The 15,751-nt window shown below is 34.1% G+C and overlaps 1 protein-coding gene across 4 annotated transcripts; it reads right to left on the reverse strand.

Moving 5' to 3' along the window:
• Window positions 1–5,323: 5,323 nt before the first annotated feature.
• LOC135848202 (uncharacterized) lies at window positions 5,324–11,940 on the reverse strand. 4 transcript variants are annotated; one of them, XM_065368029.1, is made up of 6 exons: window positions 11,749–11,940; window positions 10,753–10,875; window positions 10,504–10,639; window positions 9,395–9,483; window positions 8,434–8,535; window positions 5,324–7,906 (listed from the first exon to the last, which is right to left on the reverse strand). In XM_065368029.1, the coding sequence occupies exons 4-6, from the start codon at window positions 9,445–9,447 to the stop codon at window positions 5,755–5,757; spliced, it is 2,307 nt and encodes a 768-aa protein (XP_065224101.1). In that variant the 5' UTR covers window positions 9,448–9,483; window positions 10,504–10,639; window positions 10,753–10,875; window positions 11,749–11,940; the 3' UTR covers window positions 5,324–5,754. The 4 variants fall into 4 exon arrangements, with proteins under 4 accessions (XP_065224101.1, XP_065224102.1, XP_065224100.1 ...); XM_065368030.1 differs by lacking the exon at window positions 11,749–11,940 and adding an exon at window positions 11,422–11,657; XM_065368028.1 differs by lacking the exon at window positions 11,749–11,940 and adding an exon at window positions 11,011–11,154.
• Between the last annotated feature and the right edge of the window lie 3,811 nt (window positions 11,941–15,751).

A 15,751-nucleotide genomic window follows, 5' to 3' on the forward strand; every position in this document is an offset into this window, starting at 1 on the left:
GGTGTAAAAATTTTCGAAAATATTCATGTAGATAGACTCACACTTCCTGTACATATTTTCGGTGAAATCAAAATTTTAATTTCAAAATTTGTCGTTTTGATCTCAATTTTGTCGTTTCTTTAGGAAGTCAGTCTGTGTATTTTATTTAATTCGTCGGGCATAGGTACGCCGGCGTGCACTTTTAATTTTTCTGTCGTGCAATGGATGACAACACTTTCTGTCGTTCAATACCGGGTTTTCAGGCATTCACATCTGTCGTGCAAAATCCCTTCTTCTCGTCGTGCCGATAAATGGCACCCTTTTTTTTTCATACAAAATGTCAATTAAGTATCTAATTTTTCGCAAACAAGTACCCACCGATAGTGAATTTTATCAATTTTTCAATTGTTTAAACCTGTAAGAAAAAAACGAATTTTCTCTCACGACATGTTCGAGACGAAAAATTTGAACCCCCTCCCCCACCCTATAAATTTTGGTCGAAAATAATGACGACAGATTACATACCTATATATAATGTACATAGAATTGAAAAAGAACTCAAAATATACCACTATAAATGAAAATTTCAGGTGCTTAAATTCATTTTTCGATTTCTTACAAATTTCTGAAAATTCAAATCGATTTTTTTCATTTAAGTAGGTAATTCAAAAGAATCACTGAATAAAATTTTGAAATCGAACCAGCACTAAAAGATTCAGAAAATACGTGCAGATGGTGAATTCGAGTTTAAGATGCTGAATTTCTTCAGCCAATTTACAGCGTTTTTTTTTTTTTTTTAAATTGAAAACTGAAGAAACTAAAAACCTGCTGAAGGTTGCAGAACGGTTTGAGACCGCCACAAATCGACTCAAGAGGTCGAAAATAAGATATAAACCAAATTTCAGCTTGCTTATTCAATTTGGTAAGATTTTGATTATTTCTATTTTTGGCCCAAATTAAAATGTTTATAAATTCTTCAAAAATCGAAAAATGAATTTCAGCAATTGAAATTTTGACTTGTGGTATAATGTTCATTGTTAAAAAACATATAACAAGATGAAAAAAGCCATTTTGAGAGGTATATAATGAAGGGAGGGGGTTGACATTTCTGACAATATTCACCACAAAAATCTTCGAACCGAATTACGAGTATGTGGTTCACCCATTTTTCCACTATTTGACCGGACTACAAAAGAATCATGAATGACGATAACGCGCGCAAACGCTACGTAACTTCCCACGATAGCGCCGTGGACTATCACACCCACCCCTGGCAAATATGACGCGTGGTCAGTTTTTATTTTTGTTGACAATGTTGCACCAACTGAAAGTCGGTGAAACTTTTATGGTGTAATGTTGACTGAAAAGTGTATTTTAGGGAAAAAAATGGTGACTGTACCTCCGCAACTTTTTTACAAAATGACCGTTCAAAATTTTCAAAACGCCACAATTTGGTGAAAAATGGTCCAAAAAATTTTGAAAAAATTTCAGAGGCTTTCCCTCACCCTTAAAAATTGATACAAAAAAACGCGAAATTGTTATCTACATTTGGCGAAAAACTGGAAAATAAAGTTTAAAAAACACATTTTGGCCCCTTCCCCCCTGAAAAAAGCTCTGGGGGGGTCTGAAAATTTTTCAGCGTATCTTCTCATCATGGGTAACCTTTGGTGTGAATTTCGTCGAAATCCATTTTTGGGCCCGAAATTGTACCTTATCCTCCTATACGCTTTATTGAAAAAATTCTGTTTTTCTGATTTCAACTTTTTGAGAAATTTATCAATAGTTTCTTGAAATTTTCAAGCGTGGAAAAAAAACAAATTGGCCCGAGCGAAGCGAGGGTAAAAGATTTTCAAAATTTGTATAATTTCCAGAAGCAAAACAGTTAGTTGTAATGTTGACATGAACAGGTAGAACAATTTTGCCCGAGCAAAGCGAGGGTAACATTTTTTGAAAAAAATGTGAATCTTGGTTGGGAAAATCGTAGATTTAGAAACTGGTTTGGCTTCAAAAGTTGGGAGAGTTTTTAACTTTGATGATTGCAAAAAATTTTAATATTTGAAAACTCCAAAACTAAAATACTTACCTACCTATTGTCGGAATTCTTGTATTTTCCCAACTTTCTTGTATTTCTCACAATTTCCCAACTTTTTTCAACTTTCGTTAAACAATTAGGGGGCAGGCTGCCCCCTAGCCCCCTTCGCTTCGTCCCTGGTTCTTTGATACATACTGCTGATGAACTTCTTGCAATACACCATTGTCTTTCAAGCGTATATCCACCCACCACTCAGTTTGAAAACAAAAGCTTTAAAAATACAAAGTGACTCTCTCAGCTCCTTGATCTCCATGCAAAATATTTTTTCAGATCACCCTATCGTTCAAAATATTCACAAAATTCTCCTAAATTTCCATGTTACTCAAATCACATCATCCACCTTATGTACACTGTATATAGGTACAATAAAGAAATGTCATTTGTCAAGTTTTCTAGCTGATACTTGATACTTTAAAAGGTGGTAAGACTGGTTTTAACCACACCTGCAGAAATTGTTTCTATGGAACTACACATACAACCTGAAAAAAGTCTGATTGAATTCTGCAGTAGGTAGTTATCTATCCATGTTTTCCTCAAAACTTTAAGCCTCTCCTGTTATCTGCCTTTGAGTGCACTCGGAGAGATGGAGTCTAGAATAGAATGTCACGTAATTTGAGTGCAAAACAATCAAAAAAAATATTGGTTTCAGTATCCTAAAAAAGTAACGATGGGTAGGTAGTAGGTAGAGGTACCTAAAAATGCAAAATTCAGGCAAGAAAAATCCAATATAAACATTAGAGCAGGCAAATAGCGGTATTAAAAAGGAAAAAATTGGCACATAAATTTTTTCTTCGGGAATGTGTTCAGATGAACCCCCTGAACTACCAAAAAAAACCCGAACCTCCTAACCCTGGAGCTAATTTTTTTAGGGGGCTAAAACCGGTTCCGATTTACGTTTTTTGCGATTTACTCCGAAAATATTAGGTTTACGAGAAAAACTACCATGACTAAAAATGTTCCCCTTCAGATTCTCGACAATTTGATACTAGGCTCGATACCCACCCCTCAGGAGGGGTGTCTGAAAAAAGGGGTGGAAAGAGTAGGTGTTTGAAAAAAAGTCAGTCCAATAAATTGATCAAAGTTACCACTTAATATCATTCGTTTTCGCTCAAATTTTGTTTACAAAGTCTACTCACCCAACTATTATTCACACCACCATTGATTGGTCTTCAGCCCTCCCAAGGGGTTGGTGGGGGATGCTTGGTTTTTCAAGTAACACACAACTGAATCATATATTTGAAAAACTAATCTGGACATGCAATATATCGAAGGGGATGTTTTCGAGGTCGCTGAATACGAATACTAACTTATTTTCTGGGTACAACTCCTCAAAGCCCCTCTGTGCCCCAAAAAGGGGGTTAAAATTTTGAAAAATCGTGAAAAGTCGAGTGATATATCGAATGGTATGTTTTCGAGGTCGCTGAGTACGAATATGAACTTATTTTTTGTGTCCCACACCCCAATGTCCCTCTGGGCCCCAACAAGGGGGCCAAAATTTCAAAAAAATCATCAAAAAGTCGAGTGATATATCAAATGGAATGTTTTTCAGATCGCCAAGCACAAAAATATGAACTTACTTTTGGGTCCCATCCCACAATGTCCCTCTTCGCTCCAAAAAAGGGCCAAATTTCTAAAAATCGTGGAAAGTCGAGTGATATACTCGTATCGAATGGTATGTTTTCAGGATTCTATTTTGAAATATTTTATCAATTCATGAGTTTTTTTTAACAAATAAAGAAACGTTATATGTAAATTATTAACTTCATTTAAATTTCCCATAAAAATATAATTCGAGTGGCACGTAAGTACCTAGACAAAATTTAAAAATTGAAATTAGTTGGATGATTACACATTTTATTTCAATGAAATTCGACAACACAGTGAAAGTACAAGTTCCATTTTATTTTATTTTGAAAAATAATAATCAAAACCTGGTAGGTGAGTGAGCGTTTTAAAGAAAAATCTTGAGATGTAAAATGTTTTGTTTGCAAAATGATCGTTCAAACTTTTTGAACAGCGATCCCAATAATACCTTGGTAATGCGAGTAGCTCTACTTACATCTCCCCTCCTACCGCCAAAAGTTAGCCCAATCAGTATTTTTGAGATGAATTTTCAGAATTTTTTCTAAAGTGATGGTGTGAATCTTTAAAGAAAAAGATCACACCATGTTTTTTCGTTAACTTTTTTGGAGCTGAGAACCGTTGTGCTTTGGATTCTAAAAATATGTGTTCAGCGATCTTGAAAACATTAAAACATACCATTCGATACGAGTATATCACTCGACTTTCCACGATTTTTAGAAATTTGGCCCTTTTTTGGAGCGAAGAGGGACATTGTGGGATGGGACCCAAAAGTAAGTTCATATTTTTGTGCTTGGCGATCTGAAAAACATTCCATTTGATATATCACTCGACTTTTTGATGATTTTTTTGAAATTTTGGCCCCCTTGTTGGGGCCCAGAGGGACATTGGGGTGTGGGACACAAAAAATAAGTTCATATTCGTACTCAGCGACCTCGAAAACATACCATTCGATATATCACTCGACTTTTCACGATTTTTCAAAATTTTAACCCCCTTTTTGGGGCACAGAGGGGCTTTGAGGAGTTGTACCCAGAAAATAAGTTAGTATTCGTATTCAGCGACCTCGAAAACATCCCCTTCGATATATTGCATGTCCAGATTAGTTTTTCAAATATATGATTCAGTTGTGTGTTACTTGAAAAACCAAGCATCCCCCACCAACCCCTTGGGAGGGCTGAAGACCAATCAATGGTGGTGTGATTAATAGTTGGGTGAGTAGACTTTGTAAACAAAATTTGAGCGAAAACGAATGATATTAAGTGGTAACTTTGATCAATTTATTGGACTGACTTTTTTTCAAACACCTACTCTTTCCACCCCTTTTTTCAGACACCCCTCCTGAGGGGTGGGTATCGAGCCTAGTATCAAATTGTCGAGAATCTGAAGGGGAACATTTTTAGTCATGGTAGTTTTTCTCGTAAACCTAATATTTTCGGAGTAAATCGCAAAAAACGTAAATCGGAACCGGTTTTAGCCCCCTAAAAAAATTAGCTCCAGGGTTAGGAGGTTCGGGTTTTTTTTGGTAGTTCAGGGGGTTCATCTGAACACATTCCCGAAGAAAAAATTTATGTGCCAATTTTTTCCTTTTTGCCCTCGCTTTTTTATGTTATTTTCCTGCTCTACATTGTAAACATCAAAAAGTCAATAATGACTAAGTAAATACAAAAATCTAGAATATAAAATTTATATACACAATAAATTTTAAAATTAAAAATTAAAAATAAACACTGAGAATATTGGTTATTTGTGGTAATTGACAAAAGAGATTGGAAAATGTTGGTTTAGCTTAAATTGCACTTCATAATTAAAACGCTGAATCTCCAACTCGAGATCTCATCATTTTTCTCTCAAGATTTCTAAATTTTGGTTCCTATTCTCAAACAAACAATAATACTGAGTAATGATAAAAAAGAGGACAAAAAATCAACAATTTTTCAATTTTATGTCAATGCATACAAAACTGATAAATATCACATACAAATGTAATTATTCGTCAAAAATGACTCAGATAGGTACGAGTACTATTCTACGAGTAGCCTAAAATTATCAATAATCTTTGCCACAAATTACTCGAATCTCTGGTAAGTTCTTAAAAAAAACTAGCTTAATTTTTTATCTACAATAGCCCTACTTTTTTCATCATCAATCTGTTTATATTTCATCGTTCCAGAAAAATAATCTTGGAATGCCTTAGTCAGGATGTAATCCTTTTGAGTAATTATGATAATCTTTTTATCGGCATGACGTTCTATTGTCGAGCATAATCGTTGGTATAATTTCCATATATTTGTTTCCTCATCTCCACACTCAATTACAAGTAGATTAATCGATGCTATGGAGTCAAAATTGTTCATTATAATATCATGTACCGGCAGAATTGAACGCGTAGGCATAAAAATGAAACTACCCTCGTATTCTGGTATATTTTTCAACGTTTGCATCACTTTAATTGCACTCAGTTTTGTAGCAATGCTAGTATCGGATTTGTTCCCTCGAATATTTATTGAAGTTTGTAGTCGTTTGATTAAATTTGATTGACAAGTCTGTGGTGAACTCACGAGGTTAAGAATCCGTTCTTCTTTAGAATTCAAAAAACTGCGTATTACTGATAAATTATCCATAAATTCTATGCCAAAAGATGCAAGCTCAGCGCAATATTCTACCGTTGAATCACGCACTTCTAATTTGGAAATCCTCGTGTTGATTTCTCTTATAAAAGCTTTGCCTTCTAGGTGGTCTTGAAAGCATCCTTTTTTAGTTTTTATCCAAGACGATATGTATTCATGGAGGGGTGAATATGCTCCAGCGTTGTCGTGAGAGAAATTGAAATATTTGTCCATTTCAGTACCATTGGGCTGATTAATTGCAAATACCAATTTTTCAAAAAAATAATTTATTTCTTTTTCAGAAACTTCATCCGCATCATTTATATATGGCAGATAGGATTCTGAGTATACTACTGCCTCTAGGCATGTTACGAAATTCTTGATATAAAATTTGTATTTCTTCTCATTGAATGCCACTTTATTCATGAGTAAGACATCCTTTAAGTGATTTCTGAATTTTTCTATATCACGAGGTAATTTACATTCACTGCGGACAAATTTTGAGCTAAAATAATAAGTATCTTTCATCGAGTTATTTTTCTTTATGAACACGTACCCCGCCAATTTATCAATATTGTCTTTAATAACTTGTGTTCTTCTCTCTATTTTGACATCGTTGCGATGGGCATATTTCATTTCTGCAGCGATCTCTTCTGCTAGTTTTCTATAATCATTGAGCTTTGGATCATCATCTAGTTCGAGATATGTTCTATAAGACTGGTGCATTTTCGGTCTCGCGTTCTTCATATTTGCCCAGAACTGATGCTCGGGTATTTGCTTTTTTGAGAGATCGATGTAGGCTTCATAGAAAGCTTTTCGGAAGTTTTTCACTTGTTCTGGCAAATTTCCATTCAGAAAATCAGTCCTGAATTTGACATTTATAATCTTCTGTTGGCCTTCTCGAAAATCTTCAGGCTCAATGATATATTTTCGTATCGCACGATGGTAATCCGCAAGTAGATTATTTTTGAAGCTAATGACCTTTCTATTGTGTACACAATTGGCGAGTTTTTCAGCCAGTCTGTTACATTTCGATATCTTCTTGAGTGCGGAAGTAAATTTATTCTTTTTTGAAACGTCGTCGAATTTCAATTTCAAACACTCCAGATCTGTAGTTCTCTTTCCAAAACTTAAGAGATTATCACTACCACTGATTTTTGCAAAATTACTTTTTAAATCTAGGGCCATATCAGCATTTGTACAAATTACAAAATCTTTCATTTCGTAACCTTTGAACAGAGGATTTTTGATAGCTTTACGAAAAGAATGAAAATGTTTCTTCAGACTAAATTGTTGGTCCATCTCGCCAAGTAAATCATCAAGAGTGATTTCCTTGTTTGCATGCTTCTTTTGTTCAATTTGCAAAAAACGATATACCAATTTACCATTTGGTTCTTTGTATCGAAAAACTATATCGTCAGAATTTCCTGCTGTATCGGTGTCTGTTGCAAAAGCAATAGAATAATATTCCTCGGGAATATGCCGTAAAAAGGGAATTAGTATTTTCAAGTTATTTGCTGAAATATTTTCGACTTTCAACTTATCACCATCATTATTCTTTATGTTTTTCGTTCCCGAAGATCCTCCTGCTGACTTGGTTTTGGATATCTTCGGGCGCTTGGAAGGCGTTTCCCCCGTACTTTTCCTGCACAAAAATTTGTATAACAATTATCTAGGGTTTTTTGTGTGTGTAAAAGTATGGAATTTGGTTTGATGGGAAGTAATGTCTTTTTTGAGAAAAAAGGTAGGGAGGGGGAGCAAAAAGCTGCCAGAAAAATTTACATTGTTATATGATCAATTACCACCAAAAAATCTTGAAAGAAACTTCTTTTTAAATTTTCAATGTAAATTTTAAAATTATGAACCCCTGGTAGAAAAGTGATTAAGTAAGTGATTATACATATAAGTCAGGGATTCAAAATTTTTCCTGTGGTGCCGATTTTTTTGCCATCATTTCCAATTTCGAAAGGCTGAAAAAAACTGTTGAGTTTTTGGGGACATTTTCTCGATTTATTGAAATTGGCAAATTGTCATAGGCCTACGACTTTTCAAAATGGGTCAAAATTTCGCAAGAAATTGAAATAAGTATGTTTTTCGATGGAAATGTCATTTGAGTGAAGTTTTCTTTTGAAGCAGAGTCAGTACATAGAAATAACGAGCATATTCCTTTACCTATGGTTGAAAATACTTTTTGATGAATCGTCGCGAATTTTGGATGTTGACGGTTCTTCATCTGAAGTTTCACTGCAAGAGTCATCATCAGCTGAAGTTTCACTGTAAGAAAATTAAACCAATACTCAGTATAATACGTATGAATATTATTTTGTTAAGAAACGGCTTATAAAAGAAAGAAATCATTTTTGGGATGAGTTTGATTTTTTTTGGCTTATCAATTTCAGAATTTGAAATTTTTCTTACAATTAGAAATTTAGTTCCGAATAAGAAAAGCAAAAAAGCCCGAACGAAGTGAGAGGAAAAGCTCTCAAAATTTCGTACCTATCTATTTCGAGCAGTAAAAAGATTTCTTTCGTGTGAGGAGTTCATTTTTTTGAGTTTGAATGATTGATAGATTTTTAGCAAGTTTGATTTTGAAAAAGAAAAAACAACAGACCTGAGCGAAGCGAAGGCTGAAGTTTTCCAACATCATGATTGATTCTAATGAATCAGAGTTGAAGATAGTGCCAAAATTTTGTAAAAAAAAAATATTCCCAAGTATAAGTACCTACATATCTAGAAACCTTTCCAGGAAAGTGTTAAGGGAGAGGGTAACTGAAGCCATTCCTCTCTCACATGCAAAAACACACATTTTCTTTTTTTGGGCATAATTTCACCTTCAGAAAGTTGACTCTTTTAGATTTTTTTATGCCTAAAAATTCTATTTTGCCTTCTCCTTGAGAAAATCCTGGCTACGCTATTGAACCCTTCTTTCTTTCTTCATTTACATGTTTACAAAACATATACCTACGTATTTCACTTAAAATTTCAATGTTGTTGAAAATTCTAACCGAAAATGATCCGAATGTAAAGTAGATGAGTGCCAAAATTTTGTAAAAAAAATAATAATACCTAAATAATTATAATAGGTAATAAATATAAAATAGGTATTTGAGTAAGTAGCATAAAATTTACTTACTGGAATTCGATTTCATCATCGTAAAGTTCGTTTTTCGGTCTTTTTAGATCCATTATTTTAATGACTGTTCGTTTGGAGTTTGCCTGTACCTAAAAAAATATAAAGTAAGAAATTACCAAGTTTAATTTATCAAGTAGGTAGGTAGGTATTTGAAAAAAATTCTCAAAATTTTATAAACAAATTGGTTGATTCCCAGTTTTTTTTTCGATTTGGCTGTATAGTTTTTCTGACTTAATTGATTCAAACATTTTTCATTTGAAAAATCATCAAGTTTAATTTATTAAGCAGGTATTTTAAAAATTTCTCAAATTTTAAAAAACAAATTGGTTGATTTCCAGTTTTTTTCGACTTGGCTTATAGTTTTTCTGACTTGATTGATTTAAACACTTTTTATTGAGAGCTGAAAAATTCGTATAACAACTCGTAGCTCCAGGATGGCTCAAAACAACTTCTAATTGACTTTATATGGGGCAAAATTGTGGTACGATCGTATTTTAGTTGGCCTATTTACTCGTATAGGTATCTATTGTGTGTAAATTTGTAAGAATAGTAGATTATGCAACTAGGGAGATAATGTGATTTTCAAAATGGTTGAAGATCACATTATCTCCCTTGTTCCATAATATATTTTACGTTTTTAAGGGATAAAAATCGCTAGTTTGTCCACCGAGCGATTAGCGAGCGAGAGATAATGTAGCGGATAATCTCCCTGGAAACTTGAACAAATTTTAAGTGCTCGAGTCAATCGGAAGCATCCTCAAAAAATGATTAAGTATATTGAGTTTCTACGAGCTGAATTTCATTCAAGCTTTTTTTATGGTAGGTAATTTCTTCTAGACAGAATAATTCAACAATTCCTTGCAGACTGCAGAACAGCTCGGAACCTTCATCAATATTTGTGAAAAATTTTAAAATGAATATAAGCATTTCTAATTTGGTAGTCTTCCAACGTCTTTCTGCCCCCCCCCCCCAGCATCCAGTCCAAAAAATATTCTGCCAAATTTGGATACGTCCCAAGTCCCTAATAAACTTATGGGAATTACACATATGTATTTCTGTTTGAAAACTCATGTGCCAATTTGAGTAGGTAATGAATATTGTGTATTTACCTGAGAGGATACTGATAGTAGAATAGCTGTATTATTCGAAATTCGATTTGTTGTTTGATGACGTCAGCTGTCACAGCTTGAAAGATTTCAGTAATTATTCAGATCTGATGCACTAGAATAAATCTTTACTTATTTCCTAAAAAATATTCATACGATAAAATAAGTAAGTATTCGGAAATCGGCTAAAGATGAATCATACATAAGCTTAGGAACATTTTGGTATGTATGGCCAATTTGAAATCAAATTACCTGATGATGATCGTTGATTATTATCGAGCATCTGGTTACGTGGTTGAAAAGGAAGAAGAAATATTTCAAGATTCTGTTAATTCAAATCTAAAGTAGTACGAAATGATGGACCGGCAATAATTTCTGAAAATTATTTTTCAATCTTAAACGCATCATAATTATCTAATTGAACTAAATTTTACATACGTTAAATATGAAACCAAGTATGGTACACAGTACACAGTACACACATAAAATTACATATTATATAAAACTTACAATACTTATTCCAACAATTCAGACGTCTTATCGCGAAAAAAGTATGCACAATGTATGGCGGTCAGTGGATAAGTACATTAACCGCGATAGTCAAGTTGCAGAGTTTACGTTATCGCGAGATGATGATATTATTTTTGTACCACCACCCAACATTTATTTAATTAGGTACCTATTTTGTTTCGCGATTCGGAGATGCAGTAGGTACAACGCAACGTAGCATTATTTTAAAACATGTTTTTTCCCATCAGATCATCGGTATATTATCTAAGTACGAGAAATTATAATTTCATTTTTAAAATATTGTTTCCAAGAAATGTCCCTACTCATTTCGTAATTCGACTAAATAGCTCCCATCCCTCCGATAAACTATTTTGTCTATCTGAACACCAGTATTGAAAAGTTATAACTTACCTATCTACTCGTATATCTGTATCATCCGAATGATTTTTGTGTTTTTTATTTCGATACAGAAAGTGTTTCGGTTTTGAGAACTTTTCATGAAAATCCTCCAGTTCTCTCCCGTCCCTCCTTGCTTCCCAGATCACGATTTACAAAACATGCACTTGAAAATATTAAACGCGACCACCTTGAAATGATTCAGAAATTTCACGCTGACTTTAAACTCGCGATTACATATACCTACTTATTTCGCATGTATTTCAACCTTTTCCTTGATGAAGTTTTGTGCGAAGAACAGAAAGTCAAACTCAAAAAAAATGCATTCGGCTGGTCTCTTACCTCTAAAATTCTCTGTTAGGTTAGGTCCACCTTAATTTGAAAAAAAAAACAATAGGTAGAAAGAAAAAAACGCGAAAACCAATCACTTCACTGCACAATAAATGATAAAATCATCGAAAAGAACTCGGTACCTATTTAAAAATTATATCTACTTATCAACATGTGCTGTTGACGTTTATCAAGAAGCACTGCAATATGAGCGGAGTCCAAAGGAAAACCGATGATTCATAATCAAATGTAGAAGTACAGTATAACAAGACAGTGTTTTTTGACGTCGTACTCAACCAACTTGCCAAATTGAAAACGCATTGATATGCAATTTACATAGGTAGCCTTATTAATTCATATCCGTTTTTTAAACGAGTTTGCGTGAAATAAGTACCTATCGACGGAATTTGATTAGGCTATACAGATATAAAAATACCAACTGCTATTTGGTTTTCGTGGAATGACAATTTTTTCGTTGATGCGGTTGTGAGTACAATCAGCGTAGTGGGAGAACGAAGGAAATCGACAAATTTCGTCCCTACTTATTCTTGCTTCTGTTGCTGTGATCATGTTGTAAACAAATTTCTGCATGACTTCCAAGTTTCATCTGCCTTCTTTTTTATAGCCAGTTCATTTTCTTCCTTTTCTTCTTTCTTTTTATTTCTTTCACGCAATTTTCCAGAACTAAAGAAAAAACAAAAATAGAATAAAAATCGGCCGGCATTAAAAGATTTTTAAAATACGCACTTAAATCGATCGACAGTGTTTCAAAGTTCGTAAATCCGAGTTTATAGGTGCTGAGTTTAATTTTCACACTATTTACAGTTTTTTTTTTTTTTTTTTTAGAAATCAAAAATCTGCTGGTAGTCGGGGGGCCCGCATAAGGATCACCTGCACCCCCTGCCGTTCCTCCGGGCAACTTTTTTCTTAAAGAGGGAGTCCTACGGAACATTTCTAGCTTATGTCCTAAAAAAAAGGGCCTTACTTACAAAATGGCGGCCATTTTGATTGACAGGTCACCCGAAATCGCAGATTTTGCGTTCCAACATAGGACTTGCACGAATTTTTTTTAACCGTACAAACGTAGATCAAAAGATCAGGCAAAAATTCATCACACTTGTTCAAATTTCAAGTGCTAAAGTTCCTTTTTCGATTTTTGGTGAATTTTTGAAAATCGAATTTAGGCCAAAAATAAGGGAAAAGATCCAAATTTTATCAAATTGACCAAGAAAGCTGAAATTTCGGATATACCCTATTTTCGATATGCCAAATCGATTGGAAACTGTTTCAACCCGTTTTGAGCAGTTCTGGAGCCTCCAGCAGATTTTTGAAACTCGAAATTTCCACAAAATTTCATCAATAATGGAGATGGAAAGCCGAAATTTACTCTACAAACTTATTTCAATACGCTACAAAGTCAACTGTAGGTGGATCTTAAGTCATTTTGGAGCCTCCAGCAACTTTTTGAAAATTACTGGAGCCTTCAGGAGATTTTTGAAACTTGAAATCTCTCCAAAATTTCATCAAACGATGAGATGGATAGCCGTTACTCTGCAATCCAAGTTTTACACCCTCTGAAGACGACTTCACAAGGGCGTATTCAGGGGGGTGATTTGGGGTACAATCACTCTCCAGGGCCAAAAAATCCTTAGGTTAATATAATCTCCTACGATTTCTTGCATTGAATCACACAGGAAAAAAATCATGTTGTTTTACGTTTCTAGGGAGATAATTTGCTACAAACTTCAAAATTCATTGAAAATCACATTATTTCCCTAGGTAGTTGCATAATCTATGTACCAATAATTTTTGTTTCTTGAATTATGAATTTCCAATGCTTTTGCTTGCTTTCCTTTTTTGAAATTGAAATTTCTGGAAGCATATTTTTCGTTATTATAAGGGAGAAAAAGTGCTCCTTTTGCTCCAGCTTACTGATTATTATTGGAATTAAATAGGTACTGGGATTTTTCTCCCTCATAACGAAAAATATGTTATCCAACTCGGGAGTAAAAATAATTTTCGACAATTTTGAATTATTTTCCTCGCAACGCTTGGGCAATAAACCTCGAAAATCGTCAAAAATCATTATCGCTCCCTAGTTGAACAAACTACTAATTTAAGTCTGAGGACGTGAGGAGTGTCAAGTTAAATCCAGAAAAATCAATTTTACAATCAGAAATGTAGTATTTTTTACTCTTTGGATTGACAGATTTCCAAAATTTTGCCCTCGCTTCGCTCGTGCTTATCTGAATTTCATTATAAAATAGGTATAAACAATTCACCGGATAAATTTGAAAAACCTCACTTTGATCAACACGTTTTTCAAGCTGAAATTCAGCATGAAAATGTCTGAAATGTGCCTACTATTGAAATTTTTATACATATGAGCCCGTTGGGAATTTTGTGATTTTTGTCCCCTACTTATGAGTCATTCATCACCCCCAGGAGGAAATCTTGGATACGGGCTTGCGACTTCAAGTGGGTTTAAGACATTTCGGAGCCTCCAGCGACTTTTTGAAAATTACCGGAGTCTCCATAGATTTTTGAAACTTGAAATTCCCACAACATTTTATGAAATGGAGTTTGGAAGCCGAAATTTAATCCGCAAACTAATTTCAATACGCTACGAAGCCAACTGCAGGTGGATTTCAAGTCGTTTTGGAGCCTCCAGTATATTTTTGAAACTTGAAATCTCCCAAAATTTCATCAAATGGAGATGTAGAGCCGAAATTCATTCTGCAAACTAATTTCAATATGCTACGAAATCAACTGCTGGTGGATTTCAAGTCGTTTTGGAGCTTCCATTTTGAAACCACCATGCAGTCGACTTCATTTAGTATTAAAATTGTTTGCGAAGTAAATTTCGGCTTTTCATCTCCGTTTTATGAAATTTTGGAGAAATTTCAAGTTTCAAAAATCTTCTGGAGGCTCCAGTAATTTTCAAAAGTTCGCTGGAGGCTCCAAAACGACTTAAGATCCACCTGCAATTGACTTCGTAGCGTATTGAAATTAGTTTGCAGAGTAAATTTCGACTTTCCATCTCCGTTTGATGAAATTTTGTGGAAATTTCGAGTTTCAAAAATCTACTGGAGGCTCCAGAACTGCTCAAAACGAGTTGAAACAGTTTCCAATCGATTTGGAATGTCGAAAATAGGGTAAATCCCAAATTTCAGCTTTCTTGGTCAATTTGGTAAAATTTGGATTTTTCCCCAAGAAGCCTAAATTTAAATTTTCAAAAATTCTCCAGAAATTTAAAAATGAATTTCAGCTTTTGAAATTTTGACTAGTGGTATATTTTGGGGTCTCTTTTGGTATTGTCCGGTTTGAAAATTTTTGAGCTGGTTGAATACTTCCCTTATAAGTAAATACAAGTAGGTAGGTAATCAACTCGCATTCCCTTATCAGGAGATATATTTAAAAAATTATTTTTCGTCTTTTGACATTATTATCATTTTTTTATTTGGTAGTATCCTCAATCAGAATTTTTCGATTCAAAAATTGCTTTCATTGAATCAAGTCATGCACACATCTCTCATCTCTGCATTGGAACGTTATCCAGGATTTTCCAAAACTGGATCATTTTACAAATCAGATGTTTCATTACGAGTATTTGAGTTTCTTACAATCAAGGAATTTGGTGTCGTATCCCCCCTTTTTTTGGAGGGGTGTAATTCCTTTGTAGGTATTTTATTAAAAAACTATGGATTTTGGATTTTTTTTTTTAAATCCGAGATTTTCAACTTTGTAAAAAAATAAACTCATCTCACCTCTTTTGCGTTTCGTGTCCTCGATCGATTCAAAATGTCGAACTAAAATTGGAAATCCCTCCTTCCTCAATTAAACGAAGTAAGTATTAAATGCGTAATATTTTGAAAAAGTCAAACGGCGAAATTCCCCTTCTTCTGAATTACGCAAGGTCACAGAATGAGTACATACAAAAATAATATGCGCGCGCACTTGATCGTCTTTCCCTCACCCAAACTGTACCTAATTATACACACGATCTACATAATTT

The sequence above is a fragment of the Planococcus citri genome, chromosome 5 (assembly GCF_950023065.1).
Source record: "Planococcus citri chromosome 5, ihPlaCitr1.1, whole genome shotgun sequence".
NCBI classification, from domain to species: domain Eukaryota; kingdom Metazoa; phylum Arthropoda; class Insecta; order Hemiptera; family Pseudococcidae; genus Planococcus; species Planococcus citri.

Excerpts from the sequence above, each read along its gene's own strand:
- LOC135848202 (XM_065368029.1), bottom strand. The coding sequence starts at position 9,447 with ATGGATCTAAAAAGACCGAAAAACGAACTTTACGATGATGAAATCGAA. Across the intron at positions 8,536-9,394 it reads GATGATGAAATCGAATTCCA|TGAAACTTCAGCTGATGATG; the intron begins GTAAGTAAATTT and ends ATTTTCTTACAG. Across the intron at positions 7,907-8,433 it reads AAAAGTATTTTCAACCATAG|GAAAAGTACGGGGGAAACGC; the intron begins GTAAAGGAATAT and ends ATTTTTGTGCAG.